Source organism: Arachis duranensis, chromosome 1 (assembly GCF_000817695.3).
Source record: "Arachis duranensis cultivar V14167 chromosome 1, aradu.V14167.gnm2.J7QH, whole genome shotgun sequence".
Lineage (NCBI taxonomy): Eukaryota > Viridiplantae > Streptophyta > Magnoliopsida > Fabales > Fabaceae > Arachis > Arachis duranensis.
The window spans coordinates 2,773,866-2,791,934 of NC_029772.3; the positions used below are offsets into that span (position 1 = coordinate 2,773,866).

The window sequence follows — 18,069 nt, forward strand, 5'->3', positions numbered from 1 at the left end:
TAAAAATATAATCATTAGTGTTACTTTTTTCCATCAGCTGACATGATATGAGAGTTTTAAATCCGAATGATCAAGAGTTTGATCTTTGATGAACTCTAAAATCAACTTAAACTTTTGACATGAGATGTTTATTATCCCTAATATTTAGATAATAAATTAGTATTACATTTTTTTTATTTTAATGGCGCAGTTGTGTTCCGTTACACTTCTTTCTGCATTGTGCATATTGTTACGTAGTGCGACAAAGATCACACATAGAGCACAGGCGATCACAGGGCTGGCTGCCAAGTGGCATGTTTGTGCGACGTTGGATTCGTTCGACGGAGCAGGCGCCGGTGATGGACTAGTGGCAGCGGCTGAGAATTCCACAGAGAGAATCTTCCCTCACGTTGGTACGGATGGAGATTCATCAGATACTGATGATGGTGGTGACGAAGAAGATGACATTAATTCTACCAAGTTAATCCCGTCTTATGCTTACAGCACTATTTCATATCAAAAGACACAAGCCCTTGGTATGTTCTCTTAATCTCTTTGCTATATATTGCACTGCCCCTTTTTACAACAGTTTAATTTGCATATTGTTATAATAATTCAGTACATAGATTATTAACTATTACATATTGTTAGGAGTAGTATAAAATTTAATGTTTAAATTTCGAACAAATTCCACTCCCCTCTTTTAAAAAATGTTAAAATGATATCTTTATTTATAAAATGTATATTCTTTTTTTTATAATTTTTAAAACACTTCTCTTTAATTCATTTTAAATTTTTTATGTTAATTATAGTTAACTTTAACTATTTTTTTAAAAAAATAAATTATTCTTTTACAAAAATATTTTTTAACAAAAATTTAATTTTTTGCAATTAAATATTTTTTACTAATATATTCTTTAACAAATTTATTTTTTAGTAATTAAATTATATTTTTACCAAAATATTCTTCAAAATATTTTTTAATGATTAAATTATTTTTTATTAAGATACTCTTCAATATTTTTTTAGTTATTAAATTATAGGGTAAAGTACTAAATTGGTCATCTATGTTCGGGCGTAATTCTCTTTAATTTTATAGAAAATATTTTATTTATATTATAAGAAAAATAATAAATAAATGTATTGATACATCAACAGTTGATTTTGTGCCTCTGGAGCTTGTACTTCTTTTTCAAATTATCGATTTTGTTCTCGTACTGTTGTTATGTGGGACATTCCATTAATTGTTTAAGTTTAACCTTATTGTGTGACTAAATTGATGCTAAATGAAACCTTTTTAGATTCAAATGGGACACTTTAAACCTTAAGAACTAAAGCAAAATTACGCCCAAACATAGAGGACCAATTTAGTACTTTACCCTAAATTATAATTTTATCAAACAGTTTTTTAACAATAATTTTTTTTGTATATTTTACTGTTAATCTCATAATATCAAATACATATTATTAAAGATGGTTTTACAAGTTTGATTTAATATTTTTTTATATTTTTCTATTAGTCTCACAGAAAAGAATTTTTTAATTTAATGTTAAAATAATATGTATTGATATCACAATTTAATCACTAAAAAAATAATATTGAAGGGTATCTTAGTAAAAAAATTATTTTAATCATTACAAAATATTTTGAAAGATATTTTGGTAAAAATACAATTTAAACGCTAAAAAAATAATTTGTTAAAAGATATTTTGGTACACAAAATTTAATCACAAAAAATAAAAATTTTTGATAAAGGATATTTTTGTAAAATATAATTTATTTTTTTTAAAAATAGGTAAAATTGATATTAATTAAAACAAATTTTAAAATAAGCTAAAGAAGATATTTTTTAAAAAATTATAAAGAAGAAACGTGTATATTTTTAAAAAAAATGAGAGAAGAGTGTTATTTTAGTATCTATTAGAGAAAGAGAGTGAAATTTTCTCTTAAATAAATTATTTAATTTGTCCTAGTAGGTTTTTTTTTTTTACTTTTACTCCTTGTAAAATTAAAAGCTTTTCATTTTGGTTTCCACCATTAGATTGTTTTTTTGTTAAATATTAATATGAGATGTTATTTACATTAATATTTAACATATTACATAAATATAAGCATAGAAAAGATTATGATCTATCATGGATGATTTCTTTATTGAACTTAACTAATCATCAATTAGCAATTCAGATCCAACATAAGTTTATCCTTTAAAAAGAACAGCTCATCGTCCTTTCCCTTATTCTTCAAGCTTGGACCAATTTTTTTTATTGGAACACAGATCTGATCAATAATTAAGCTGTATATATTCTTTATTATGTACCCAACAAATTCTCATATATATAATGTCTCTAAAATCATTTATTGTTTCTTATATTTGTGATGACTAGTCATGAATAATAATATAATAATGTTGGTTATTTTTGCAGTGAATTATTTTGAGAACAATGGAGCAGGGATTACGATGTTCGGAGTGATGTTAGATAGGGGAACGCTTAACACCATATTCGGTATTGAGATGTCGCTGGTTCTTTGGTTGCTTGGCAAAACCATTTTTCTCTAACTCACTTTAATTGCTAAATAAAATAATAAGAAAATGAGTTGTTTATTTATACTTCATGAATAACCTACTTTCTTTGCTCTGCTTCTCCTCTCGCTGGCGGCTACAAATTGGAAGAGATTATTTCTATAGGTTTCAAATTTTGATGTGAAATCTTTTTTTTATTATTTAAATGTTTTCTTTCATGTTTTCCGAGTATTATTCTCTCTATCCACGACTTCTTGTAATTATATGTTCCTCTATTAAATTTTTATTTATTTAAATTTTTCATGTTTTCTTTTTTTTTTAAATAAATAAAAGGCAAGACAAGATGGTGGTGTGAAGTGTGATAATGGATGTGAGATGGGGAAGGGATTGTGATGGTTGATAATGTTAAAATATTTTAAGAAGAAAACTTACTATTTGATTACTAAAGGCCTAAATGCAAGAACTCCAATTATACATGTTTCTAACTCAACGCTACAGATAGGGTCGTGTACATGTTTAGGCCTAACTTAATTCGACCTACTCGAACCCTTTATATGTTATAGTATGTAGTTAAAAATTAGTATATATCAATGGTGGATCAAACCCACATCTCCTCCCTCTAATAATTTCATCAAACCACTTAACACCAACCACTTTAATTGATACTATAACACTTCTTTTATTTCACAAATATTACTTGAGATAAATAATACATAGATTTTATTAGAAATTTGTTGCTTTTAATATAAACTTAATTTTGTATTTTCTATTTTATTAGTATATTTATGTAACATAAAATAATTAAAGTGTTTGATTGGGAAAAAAAAAGGATTTTGTTACGATAGAATCGAATAAAAACTTTATGTCCTAAATAGTGTTAGAATTAAAAGATTCTCAAATCACAAATAGAATATAATTGAGTTTTAAAAATATTTTAAACTTGTGGATAGAATTAGAATGGAGACTGAATTAGAATTTATTCATTGTGAGACCCTTACATCTATTCAGATTTTGTTCAGCTAAGTGATCTAACTGACACAACTAAGTGATCTAATTCCCTAAACAAACAACATCGACCTCTATCCTCGGTTGTGTTTTTTGAGTCACGATGTTAAAAGAGGGAAGAAAAATTGGCTTGAAAAATAAATTACCCTCCACTTCACTCTTCAAGTCCATCTCTTTTCTTAACCTTGCTTTTTAAGACTCCACCTCACAAACTTACCCATAACCACAAACACCAGGAGGCTTTGACAACTTTACCCATTAACTATAGCAAAAAGTTTTCCTTTCTTAACAGCATCCAGCTACGGAGGCTTTTATTTTATAATCTTTTTAGATAAAAGAAGACCTACTGCAATCAAAAGAACTCAGAACTATTGCAAATGTCAAGCCACCAGATAAGTGATCACAACAGTTGCCAAAAACAACATCAAGTTCCATCGCAGTTGAAGATGAATTTGAATCTACATCTTTATCAAGGGGCAATTGTGATCACGTCACCTTTCATTCTCATTTAAAACACGATATTTCAAGTTTCTCACTCCAATATGATACTTGAAATAGTTTAGTTACATGTTACCTCCTAATCAAGTAAGCGGATCAAGATTACAAAATGGATCAACGGAATGAACAACAAAGAAGCTCCATCTGATGCAGTACAAGAAGGGTAAAAAGTCTTGCCATTAAGAATAACAGGAGTCCTTGAGGAACAAACATAAATTTCGTTGGCAAGCATGACAGATATGTGAGGACCAATACATTTATGCCACTGCTAACTTTATGAATTGCAAATAAAACATAGCACATGTAGTAATGCTTACAAATGCACGTCTAAAATTTAACACAACAGTCATAATTTACACTACTGCCAGGACAAAATTCCAAAATTCTTATGAAATGTCTCATTATATACCTGAATCATATCCTTCTAACTCATCAAAGGAGATAAGCTCACACTAATCAACTTCATTCTTGCAAGCACAAATTATCAAATGGAATTCAAGGAAGGGATTATCAAGCACAATTACTTAACTGTATAATATGCAAAGGAACAAGATGTCAATGATATTCCAAAATGAAAAAGTCTCCATAATTCTATATTGATGATTTTAAGGCTCTACCGTTGTCACCTGTTGCCATTCCCCATCTACTGCTTCTTTCCATAATGTCACATTGTTATTACCATCAGCCACAGCCAAAATATTTCCAGTCAACGACCATGAAACCCTCCAAACCGGTGTCTTAAAATCGGACAAGATCTTGCCTTCCCACTGATCTCCCTCCTTGCCCACAGTCCACATAATCACTTTTCCATCCTGGGATGCACTCGCAATAGTAGATTTAGGAAGTCCCAAATTAGGTGCCCAAGCAACATCTCGAACCCAATCTGTATGCATCTGAAGAGCCGGGAAGCAGTCCATCTTCCAAAGTCCGTTGTTGAGCTTCCATACCTTCACAGTATTGTCACAACCACCAGAACACAGCTTCTGTACAGGATCAAGCAACCCGGCACCAACAAGTGCACCTGGTGCCGTTGACGGTGCCCATGACACAGAAGTTACACCAACTGGATGAGCTTGGTCAATCCTCGAGGTGTCCCATCCACCATCTGCTCTTGCTGTAAAAACAGATATATTACCATCAGATGAACCACAAGCCAAACACAGACCCAACTCATGAGGTGCCCATGCGACCGAATTTACCGATGACTTGTGGTCATCGAAGACATGAGCTTGAGTCCATTCATTCGGGTTACCCTCCTTCCAAATAATGACACGCCCATCATAGGAACATGAAGCAAGTAAAGAGCCGAATTTTGGGTGGGCCCATACCACCTGCCATACAGGACCCTGGTGACCAGCCAAAGTTGCTAAATGCTGAGAGGCCGAGTTGCTAACCCCAATTATCTTAATTGTGTGATCAGATGAGGCTGTAGCGAGCCTCTTACCGTAGTAATCCATTGCAACATCATGGACTGTGTCTTGATGACCCGTTTCAACCTTCTGGGCAGGCATGTTTCTGGTATCAAGACACAAAAAAAAAAGTTGAGTAAATAATTTGCCCATGAAACTAAACTAAAACTAATTCTATTTAACTTGCCACCCCGCAATGTGCCTGTTTGATTTCAATGTTGTTTCTATCTTTTTGTTTTTGTCATCAACAATATTAAGCACACTACAGCGTAAAGCCAACATACATCAAACAAACCATACATATAAGATTCAACACAATGTACATAAATATTATGTACAAGTTTATCCAAGCAACTATTCATGCTTCAAATATCAATTTACTTTGCATCACTAACCCCTCAACAAAAACATAATAGCTAATTACCACAACCCACAAAAAAAGAACAGAACAGAATAACTGTTATGACAGCAATCAACACAATGCAACAAGGGTTTAGATTTGGCATAAAATTGAAACAACAAGTGAGAGAGAATTTCGTGTCAGGGCTTATGGAAAGGGGATCACAGGATCGCAGGCAATTAGCAAACGTAGACAAATCGAACAAAGTGGGGGCGGGATTACAAAAACGAGCAAGAAAAACATCAAACCAAATCCGAGAAAAAAAAAAGGACGGATCTTCGATACAATGCAAAGAAAACATAAAATGGAGACGAAATCTGAAGATCTAGGTTCGAATTTCAACCGATCTACTATTCCCTAAAAAACAGAGAGAAAAGGTACCTGTTAAGTAGAAGAGAGGGAGAAGGAGGGGGTGGCGGTGGCCGGAGCAGCCGTTGAGGGCGGCGTGAATTTCAATTAGCGAGAAGTGTGAGATGAAACGAGATCCAATTTGAGAAAAGAGAAGATGAAACAGGGTGGATTTTAAGCCGCGTACAGTCTGACACACTCTAATATGGGTTTTCAGGTTTATCATGAAATTGCGTTTTGACTCCTAAAAGATTTAGGTTTTGAAAAAGGCACCAAATAGTGTTTCCAAAGGTGGTATAGGATTTAATAAATTGTTGGACTTTTTTTTTTGTCCACGGTATTCTCCAACCCGACAGCCACAGGTCAATGACTAATCCATAGCAGATCTGAATTCCATTTGAAGGTCTGTCTTGTGCAGGTCTGTCTTGTGCATGCAGCAACCCATTGGCCAGTGGCAGACTCTTAAATGAAGCTCCGATTCACGACAGATTAGTCTTTGACCTGTCGGGTTGGGGGATATCGTGGACAACAAAAAATCGATCGGTTCGGTTCGGTTTTCGATTGGCTCGATAGAAACCGAACCGAACATATGCATCCATTTCAATATTTTAACCATTTTAATTTTTAACCTAACAACAAAAATCTCCAACCCCTAACCATTTCAATGTTTTATTCATTAGAAATTAAAAATCGAAAAAATCGACCGAACCAAACCGCTGTTGGTTCGAATTGGTTGTTGTAAAAACAGCAAACCGAACGATTGTTTGTCTGTAAGAACCGAACATATCGATTCGATTGATTTTTACTCCAAAACCATACCAAATCAAACCGATAACACCCTTATATATCACATATCGACCCTAACACTGTGTTTGGATCCATAGAAATGAGAAGGAAAGAAAATGCACCGAGAGAAAATTGATGGAAAATGAAGTTTTTCTTTGATTGGAAGAGCATAGAAAATGGATAGAAAAGGAAAACAATGGCGTGGAGCCCACATTTAAGTTTTCTTTCCAAACCTGTAAGAAAACCGCCGAAAGTTCTAAAATAAACGTAAAATTACTAATATGCCTATAGTTATAATATAAAGCAAAATTTATAACATTTAATTGAAAATAAAAAAGATCAATTTAAAAAAATATTATTATTAACAATGATAATACATTAAAATTTTAAAATACAATTAGGATCACTTTTTTATTAAATTTTTTTAAATATTTTAATATATTATAATTTACATATAATATAAATAAGGGTATTAATGTAATTTTATTTGGTTATAATTTTCTTCCTTTTTATTTTTTCTTCTATTCAAATTAAAAAAAAATTTTTATTTTTTTTTCATTCATTTTCTTTTCATCCAAATAATATAAAAAAACTAACTTTTTTTCTCATTTTCTTTCCTTTTATTTTTTTTCTTTCCATTTTCTTTCTTCACATTTTTTATCTTACATCCAAACAAAGTGTAAAAGTAACATAAAAAAAATATAATTACTAAAAGACCAAATAGACCTGTCTAAAGGTCAGAATTACCACAACAATACACTTGTCGACTTTTTGGACTGACACGAACACAGACCGTACGAAGCGTTCCATTAGCCTCAAATTCGACGGGCGCGGGCTAAAATCCACCATGAAACAGAAAGGAAGAAAGAAAACGTGCGAAACTCTTGTCGTTTTCATATTATTTTTCATTTTTTTGAATTTGTTGGGCTCTTTCTCTTTTTGTAATTTTGGGGCTTTATCTTTTCCATAATAAGTAACTATTTTGGGCTGCTGCGTTTTACAACGTTTTCAATTAAATATTTGTAGATAGAGTTTAATTTTAATGAATTGATAGTGTAAAATATTTTACATAGTCGTACAATTACAACTGTTTTTTGGAATAATTATTTATACGATAAATATAAAAAGTAGTTATTTTTACTAATGTAATATTATGTAATTAAATACATGTGTAATACAATTTTACACTGACAATACATTAAAATTAAATTTTTGTAGATAAGGCTTGATATAAATGGTAGATTTATTCGCCTCGATAAAACTGCAACATGGTTCGAAACATGGGTTTAACCCACGTGGTAAAGTATAAGAACCAATATAGTTGTTTGTGTGAATGGGTGTATGAATTTGTGAATACAATTACTTAGTCTATTTTCACTCTATAGTGGTGAGAGAAAATTTCTTTCAACTAGAGACTATGGTAGAACTTTAGGTTCTTCCTTTAGGTATATTATCATAGCCAAATCTAAAAAAAGGCACAAACAAAGAATACGGTTCACAATATATTTTAATCTTCTTCTACTGCCATATCATTTGACTTTGTCCTTTAAACCTAGAATAATGCATTGCAAATTTTATTTTCTAATGTGCACATAATAGATTTGGAGCATGAATATACAGTAAATATGTGGTGTTAATATTTTAATTTCTTTAAATACTAATAATTCAAGTACTTTTAACCGCAACATGTTTAATCTTGTTCACTCTTATTCTTGTTCTTGACCTAATTTAGGAACTTACAATTCATTAACCACTAAAAAAGATGGAACTAGAGTGTTTCGATAGCTAAAATTGGTGACCTAAATTTTGTCTTATATAGATCCTCTTCATCAAAGAACAAATAAATAAATTAACTGTTATTAACTGCTAATAAAGTTAATCAAAAGATATTTACTCAATAATCAATAATACTACACAGATTAATTTCTATTTAATGAATTGGATTACAAATAGGATAAAAAAACTTTCTATAATTCTCCCTACTTATTGGTCTAACATTGGTGACTGACCTCTAAGGTTGTCAATGATATATCGGCTTCTAAATACCTATCATGTTCAAATAGTTAAGACAAATTACATTAATCATAACCTAGGTCTTCATTAACTATCATCATATGCTTATTAGATTTAATTAGACCTAATTAAATTTTTAATGGCTACGTATTTAATGTTGATATGCTTATTTTGACTATACTAATTTTATTATTCTTATCCATAAATACAACGTCTAAATATCACAATATATTTTCAGAATTTAATGATTTAGAATTTAATATTTTATGTTTTTGGTCTCTTAAAGATACCTTAAAACTTTTTTTAAAACTTTTCAATAAAAATACATAGATTACTTTGATATCTTTTTAATATGTCAACAACAAAAGTCATGCAACATAAAAAAAAATATTTTATATCTATTTTTTTTAAGTTTATTTTTGAGATATGATTCTAAGTAGAACTTATCACTTTTTACCGTATGTGCAATACGGGTGAACAACTTTGCATTATAAATTTTTCAAATACATTATTAATGTAGACTTTTTGAGACATATCTTTATAGTTATCAGATAAATCTTTATTCCAATGACATAAAGTAAAATGTATCACCTATATTTTTTCATATCACAATGCCTAAAAGAAATTATTTCACCTCATTTAACAACCACGTATTCTTTATTGCAAGTAAAATATCATATACATATAAAATAAGAAATATAATTTTATTCTCAAGATAATATATATATTAATAAAAAATATTTTCATGAAATCAAATGAATACCTTATATAAAGTGGCCCAGATAGATTATGCATATATTTTAGTAAATTATTAAATAAATACAATAACCACCCATTTGGAATTCTTTTTTTTTTTTGTGAATAAAATGAACTCATGGGAAAAATTATGACTGAGTGAATTGGATTGAAGTTCAATTTAGGCAAGGACTTTTGTTTTACATTATGATGATAATGAGTCATCACATATATACTAATTCTGACTATGCCTTCTTTTCACCAATGACCAATTTTAAGAAAACACCACTAATTTCTTATTTTATCTTTTTTGTTACTGAGAATTCAAATTAACTCATGCGCTATATCCGAAATCAATATAAATGATAAAAGCAACAATTTTCAATAATCTTTTCCAACAAGAACACAATGCCAAAATAATGGAATCCAGGATCCTTGTCTGGTGACAAAACCTCTCAAACCTTCATTCCTTGCATTTAGTCTTCACCAAAAAATATTAAAAATTAAATATTTAAATTCACATCATGGATCTTGCCATTGTCCCATTTGATTCATTCCCCAAAGATCAACAAATGCTTTATCAAGAGTGGTTCAACTATGCAGATTCAGGTTTCATTCTTTGAATTATAATTTTATATATCCTTTTATGTTATTTCTATTTCATTAATTGAAAATATTTGGTGGGTTTGGTATTAACCCTTAATTTTGTGAAGTATTTAATTAATTAATAAGTACTTGTTTTTTTCAATTCCAAATGCTCTTGAACAATTAATTAACCACATAAATGGTATCATTTTTCAGATGGTGATGGCCGCTTTACAGGGAGTGATGCCACCAAATTTTTTGCCATGTCTAACTTGTCACGACAAGATCTTAGGCAGGTTTGTATTTTATTTATTTCAATTTTATAAGAATAATGTCTTTGTAGATTGTTAATTTCAATCATAATGGTTAGCTAGGAGGATTTTTCATTTCTTTGAAAGTGTCTTGTAGAACAAACATTATAATATGTTTATCTTGAATTTCCAATAATATTTTGATTGAAATATTATTAATTATTAATTATCATTTCTGAATTCTTTTTTTTTTCTGGTGCAAAATTAGGTTTGGGCTATTGCAGATACCAAGAGACAAGGATATCTGGATTTCCAAGAATTTGTTATTGCTATGCAGGTAATTAAACACATAGACACACACAAATACAAAAGAAAAAGTTAAAATTTTCATTTTAAAGATTAGGATAAAATACTAAATTGGTCTCCTATATTTGGGTGTAATTTTATTTTGGTCTTTAAGGTTTAAAATGTTCTATTTGAATCCAAAAAAGTTGCATTTAGTTTTAATGTAGTCCCACCGTGAGGTCAAAGTTAAATAATTAACGGAATATCCTACATGACAGTAGTACAAGAACAAAGTCGATAATTTAGAAAACAAATAAAAGCTCCAGAGGCACAAAATCAATTGTGGATATATCAATATATTTATTTATCATTTTTCTTACAATTTAAATAAAATATTTTCTATAGAACTAAAGAGAATGATAAATAAATATATTGATGCATCCACGATTGATTTTGTGCCTTTGGAACTTGTATTTGATCTCCAGATTATCGACCTTATTCTTGTACTACTATCATGTATGACATTCTATTAATTAATTAACTTTGATCTCACGGTAGAACTACATTGAAACTGAATGAATTTTTTTATATTCAAATAGGACATTTTAAACTTTAAGAACCAAAACAGGATTACACCCAAACACGTAGGGGACCAATTTAGTACTTTATCCTAAAGATTAATCAATGCTAATAAATTTTTAGGTCTAACTTAGTTATTTTAATTTGATTCTAGCTAATGTCAGCAGCCCAATCTGGGGAACCAATTACACATGACTTGATCTCTAGTGATTGTAAGTTTAGTCTTTTATTATTGTTGATTAAATAACTTTAAAATTCCCAACAATTAAATATTTTGCAATGCACATTTTGTTCATGTTATCTACTTGAGTTAATTTTGAGGATATATTGATATATTGTTAATTAAGAGAAGCTTAACTTTTGTTTTAGGTCATTATTTGAAAAACCTAAAACCTCCCAAAATGGAAGGTTTAGATAAATTGCTAGCAGTAAGTATTTACTTTTCAATCTTTATTTAATCATGTCAAGCTATTATGTTTATTTGGTAGCAAAAGTATCAACACTTGGGGTTTTGTTGTGTAGAAAAAAAGGAATAAACACAAAGAAAATGATACAATTAGTAATGGTATGTAATGTACTTCTCATGTTGTTGGAAAAAAAAAATTTTTTTTTAAAGAAAGGTTTTCACTAATTGGTAGTAATTAATGCAGTTCCTCCCTCTCCCTCTCCATCAATATCAAGTAAATGGTTTGCATCAAAGTCGTCACAAAAGGTAGATATATCTTGTTATTCTTGTATATTAGTTTAAGGTGTGCATTATTATCCTTATCTATTAATTAAGAGGTAAAATGATGTATATATGTTCTACATTTTAAATTATGACTAATTATAACCTAAATAATTTTCTTGCAAAATTAGTTTAGAGGTATGTTTATGTGATGAGTTCCCATGATTTTTGAAAAAAAAAATGGAAAATACAAAGAACAATTCTCTAAGGTTCTTTTAAATTGAACTCACCCCATTCTTGACTTAAGAAATACACCAAATAACCTTCAGGAATTTAGGTACAATATTATTATGATTTAATTATTTTATTGATCCTTATAGTTTTATTAAATTTACAATTAGGTCTTTGTATCTTTTTCTTTTTAATTGAGTCTCTATATTGGTTTTAATTTTATAAGTAGATCTTTTATAGTATAAAAAATGTTAAAGTTACCTGAATATTTTTTCGTAAATGAAAGGTATTCAATTATTCATAATTAAAAACCTAATTAAATCTTTGACCATATGTATTTTGAGAGAAATATTCTGTTAATTTTAACATTTTTAATATGAAAATGACCTAATTACAAAATTAAAAGCATTGTAAAAACTCAATTAATATATATAAAAAAGGACCTGATTGCTGATTGAAAATTTGTTATTAATTTTTAGTTAGATAGCCAAATGTATATAGAAATTTGACTAAGTGTTTGTGATTTTAGATACCTGCTTCGGCCGTGACATCAATTATTGATGGTTTGAAGAAACTGTATATACAAAAGTTGAGGCCTTTAGAAGCCACTTACCGCTTTAATGATTTTGTTTCTCCTTTATTGGTTAGTACTGCACCTTTTTTGTTTATAGAATTCGTCTTATTTCATGTATTAAGAGTTTTATTAACCAATTCTCTGACTCTAATATATTGTTAATAAATTATAGTGTACAGCAAATCTGATTTTCGACGAATTTTAGGTCAAATGCTTTGATTTGCAATAAATTTTTAATCGCCAGAAGTCTTTAAAAATTATTTTGATTAAATAAATTAATTATTTTATTGATTTTTAAAGAATAATTTTTTTTAGAAAATAAAATATCTTATATAAAATTTTAAGAGGTCAATTTGAATGTTTAATCTAAACTCTATAATGAAAGCTTTTGAAGATGTCAATGCATTGAATGTATATTGATAACTTAAATTTCAGATCTTATTGAAAAATATTTTAAGAGCATTAAAGATACTATAAAAAGATAGAAAATTTTAATAAGATAAAGCAGGGTTTTATTTGATTTGAAAAAAGGTTTTTACTTTAACTTTAATTTTTAGTATTTTCTATTTTTAAAATTTCATAAAAAATAGTAAATATAAAAAAATAATAAAATCTCAATTTTTATTTTTATTTTTTCTTTGATAAAATATTAAAAAGAAAAAATATTGAAAATATAAATCAAACAAAGTCTAAACTAAATCCTTCAAATAAAAAATATAGAGAAAGATACCTAGCTAATTGTTACTCCAATAATATTTGTATATACTGCAGACAAATAGTGACTTTGATGCCAAACCTATGGTTCTACTTTTGGGTCAATACTCAACTGGCAAAACAACATTTATCAAACATATGCTAAATACTAATTATCCAGGCAAGTAGTTCCTGAACCTACAACAGATAGGTTTGTTGTTGTTATGGTATGTACTCACCTCTTATATTAACGTCTACTAGGTTTAATTACTCTATTGGTTTCTATAATTTTAAAAAATTTTTAATTAGGTCTATATACTTTTTTCCTTTTAATTTGGTTCTTGCACTAAATTTTTTTTCAATTAGATCCATCTTCATAGTAATTAGTTTAATTGAATAGAGACCCAATTAAAAAAAAATTGGTGCAGAAACCCAAATAAAATAAAAAAAAAATATAAGGACCAATAAAAAAAATTTGGTGCAAAGACTCAATTAAAAGAAAAAAAATATAGAGACTTAATTAAAAATTTTGTAAAACTATAAAGACCAACATAATAATTAAACATATCTACTTTTACTGAGTTTCAGTATAATTAATCTTCAAACATTTTATCATTTTTTATTTTCTTACCAAGATTAATTACTTCTAAGTTGTAAGGTTATTAAAGGTAGTTGAAATTTGGTGACAAAACCTAATTCATTTTTTTAATTACTTTTTAAAATTTTCATATTTTCAAAAAATAATATATTTAAATATTAATAGAATAAATTGGTCAGGCTGGACCAGATGAAAGAAGCATTCCTGGGAATACAATTGCTGTTCACGCAGACATGCCATTTAGTGGTCTATCAAGTTTTGGTTCAGCATTTTTGTCAAAATTTGAGTGCTCTCAAATGCCTCATCCTGTAAGTATAATAATTAATAATAATGAGATTATTTAATTTCTTGGTACTATTTGAAAGCAACTAATTAATTATTATTATTTTGATTATGCAATAAAAAAGCTACTAGAGGAAATTACATTTGTAGATAGCCCTGGAGTTCTATCTGGAGAAAAACAAAGGACACAAAGAGCATATGATTTTACTGGAGTAACATCATGGTTTGCTGCTAAATGTGATTTAATACTGCTTCTATTTGATCCTCATAAGCTTGATGTTAGTGATGAATTCAAGCGTGTCATTTCATCCCTACGTGGTCATGATGACAAGATTCGAGTCGTTCTAAATAAGGCACACCAAGTTGATACTCAACAAGTAAATTAAAACAACTTATTTTATTTAATATTCATTAATTGTTGCAGTAATTAATAAATATTAAATAAAACAGGCTAAATTGTTTTTGTTATAACCATGTATGTGTTGTAGTTAATGAGGATTTATGGAGCACTAATGTGGTCACTTGGGAAGGTTCTAAATACTCCGGAGGTTATGCGTGTCTATATTGGGTACCATCATGTCTTTTATCTTATCTATTTGGTAAAAACTCAGGTGCAGTCGATTTCACGTGAAGTTGATAGCTGAGAGTCGTTAGATGAAAATTTAGTCAAATCAGTCAAATCATCTAACAGCTCTCAGTTATAAACTTCACGTGAAGTCGACTGCACCTGAGTTTTCACCTATCCATTTATATCTTTATTCGTATCGAAAATATTTGATAATAAAAAATTTAATTTATTTTTGTAGCTCCTTCAATGACAAGCCAATAGATTATGCAGACAATGGGCCTCTTGGTGGTGAACTTTTTGAGAAGGAACAAGATGACCTTCTTTTAGATCTAAAAGATATACCAAGAAAAGCTTGTGATAGAAAAGTGAGTTTTTTTTTATATATTTTGCCTAAAATTTAATTTTGGAGAGAAGTATAAAAAGGAATTAGTTTCAATATATATATGTTTAAATTAATTGGTGAACTATTTTATGAACTAGTTTATAATTCATCCTATTAATTTGAGAGTACTTTTATGCATACTAAATTTGTGTATGTTATGTATGTAGATCAACGAATTCGTGAAACGAGCTCGAGCTGCTAAGATACATGCTTACATTATTAGTCATCTTAAAAAGCAAATGCCTTCAATAATGGGCAAAACTAAAGCACAAGAAAAACTCATTGCAAATTTGGAAGGAGAATTCGCCAAGGTAATATTATAAAATTCCTGTAAAAGTTGTTACTTATGGTAGCGTTTGGCGAAGAGACTGAGACGGAAAGACCGAAACTGAGACTAAGAAACAGAGATTAAAATAAATTTCAATATTCTGTTTGATGCAAAGTGAGAGACAGAAATTGAAACAAGAATGAAATTCTAATTTAATTTGTACAAAGGGTAAAATTGAAATTAATTGAAATGAATGTATTTTAGGTATAAAATGTTAAAGATTCAGTCTCCATTTCTAAAAATTTTAGTCCCCTGTGTCTCTACTTTTTGGAGGTACTGAACTACTGAAATTTTGGAAATAGAAACAGAAATTTTAATATCAGTTTCTGAACCAACAAACATGATACTGAGTCTCACTTTCCTAGTCTCTGTCTCAGTACCTCAAAACAAACGCTACCTATGTGTTGGTGGTAATATATATTATAATGTTTGAAGATCTAAAATGTGTGGTAAAATTTGAAAATTGAAATAGGTACAAAGGGAGTTCCATTTACCACCTGGTGACTTTCCAAATGTTGAGGAATTTAGAGAGAAACTGCGTGGCTATAACATCGACAAGTTTGAGAGATTGAGACCAAAATTGATTGACGCTGTGGATGACATGCTAGGTTATGATATTCCTAACCTCTTGAAGACTTTTAGAAACCCCTATGGTTAAGTTTCATGGCAATTTTGGCATTGTAGTATGTTTTTATAAGCACACAAGTGCATGAGTCATGTGATCTTTTTTGTGAATCATCCTAGTGTGTTGTATTAATAATTAATGATATGGCATTGTTTTATGGTTAAGTCTTCGGTGGCCAATGTTGCATATTATACCAATATTGAGAGGTCAATGAGTAAATAAGCGTTGTTCAATTAACGCCTAATTTAAGGTTAATCATATTTGTTTAACAGCGCGCTAATGTCGGTTAAAAACAATTGCTTCAACTCCCAGTCACAAAGTGAAGAGATGTTGAGAAAACAAAGAGTTGAAGAAGTTGAATTAGACCAAGATGGAAGAGATTTGGTGGTATCAAAGGTCTAGGACGAATTGGCTAAAGAATGGAGACAAAAATTCAAATTTCTTCCATCAAAAAAGGTCACAAAGGAAGAAGAGAAATTGGGTGGACTATATTCTAGACGAATTGGGTATCAAATATGAGGAGTTGAGGAGGAAGATCAAATTGAGTTTGTAATGAGGAGCTTCTTCGAAAAACTATTTACATTGAAAGAAACTTTGGAGGTTCAAGAAGCAATTGAGGTTGTAATTGCTAACAAGTAACTTAGAAAGAAAGGAATCAGTAACCTAATTCGATTATTTCTTGGTGACAGAAATTAGGCTTATACGATTAAAGTTTAGGATTTGATGTTAATCAAAAAGCTATCTCACTGTGTTGAACCAAAATTCCATCTTGATCACCCCTACAATGCAAGTCAATACAAGGTAACTCCGAAGTCGCATCATTCGAATTAGGAGGATTGGCAGGCAAATTATTACTAACAAGATGCATTGTTATCAGCAACTGCTTCTTGACTAATCACAAATTCCAAATTCGAAACACTGATAAGTGATCACAGAATCACAGTACCATAACAAAACAGCAGCATAACAACAACAGCAGCTTAACAAGTCACTAATCACAAATTCCACTGAGCAGCATAACAAGTAACAATGATCAAAACCTGATCAGTAACAGACGACAGCATAACAAGTAACACTGAGCAGCATAACAAAGTAACAAGAACAGCAGCATAACAAATTCCAAATTCAAAACACTGAGCAGCATAACAAGTAACAATAACAGCAGCATTACAAAAGACGACGGAAATCACAAATCACAAATTCAACCACAAACCAGTAAATCAACAGAAATCAGTAAATCACAGTTTCACTAACCTTCCACTGACAGCAGGAAGACGACGGCGACACCACGGCGCACCAGCTGGAGGCCTCGACCAGCGATTTCACCTGGGAATGGACGACGTGCCGAGCTAGAAGGGGGAGAAGCCGTGGAGAAGGCGAAGGAAGAGGCCGCGGAGACTCCGACACAGACGGACGGCGGTAATATGCATGTAAATATAATCAGATATAATCTCTTTAATTATATATTATTATATCAATAGAAATATTTAATTTAATTATTTATTGTCTAAAAAATTATATAAAACTAAATACAAATATCTAATTAAATTTATTATTAAACATTTTACTTCAAAAAGAAAAAAATGGAAGTTTAAAATTTATTTGCACTTAATAAGTTTAAATGTTATTTTGGTAAAATTATTAATGGAATATTTTTTTTTTTGTAAAACTCATGGATTCACTTTATTTCAGATGTTGAAGGAAATATTTAAATTTTTTTTATCTG

General features: G+C 29.6%; 3 protein-coding genes across 4 annotated transcripts; 2 read left to right on the forward strand and 1 right to left on the reverse strand.

Annotated features, from left to right (window-relative positions):
* Window positions 1–124: 124 nt before the first annotated feature.
* On the forward strand, window positions 125–3,042 carry LOC107473292 (uncharacterized). Its single transcript, XM_016092848.3, has 2 exons — window positions 125–515; window positions 2,404–3,042. The coding sequence occupies exons 1-2, from the start codon at window positions 182–184 to the stop codon at window positions 2,535–2,537; spliced, it is 468 nt and encodes a 155-aa protein (XP_015948334.2). The 5' UTR covers window positions 125–181; the 3' UTR covers window positions 2,538–3,042.
* A 1,427-nt stretch (window positions 3,043–4,469) lies between these two features.
* Window positions 4,470–17,757, reverse strand: LOC107468420 (protein transport protein SEC13 homolog B). Of its 2 annotated transcripts, none has more exons than XM_016087796.3 (2): window positions 17,598–17,757; window positions 4,470–5,519 (listed from the first exon to the last, which is right to left on the reverse strand). In XM_016087796.3, exon 2 carries the CDS (start codon window positions 5,513–5,515, stop codon window positions 4,610–4,612), a length of 906 nt encoding a protein of 301 aa, XP_015943282.1. In that variant the 5' UTR covers window positions 5,516–5,519; window positions 17,598–17,757; the 3' UTR covers window positions 4,470–4,609. The 2 variants fall into 2 exon arrangements, with proteins under 2 accessions (XP_015943282.1, XP_015943215.1); XM_016087729.3 differs by lacking the exon at window positions 17,598–17,757 and adding an exon at window positions 6,195–6,362.
* Window positions 10,220–17,590, forward strand: LOC107468331 (EH domain-containing protein 1-like). The gene is made up of 10 exons (XM_052259043.1): window positions 10,220–10,304; window positions 10,497–10,576; window positions 10,800–10,868; window positions 12,823–12,936; window positions 14,338–14,466; window positions 14,566–14,817; window positions 14,929–15,039; window positions 15,158–15,373; window positions 15,558–15,701; window positions 16,191–17,590. The coding sequence occupies exons 1-10, from the start codon at window positions 10,220–10,222 to the stop codon at window positions 16,374–16,376; spliced, it is 1,386 nt and encodes a 461-aa protein (XP_052115003.1). The 3' UTR covers window positions 16,377–17,590.
* Window positions 17,758–18,069: the final 312 nt, after the last annotated feature.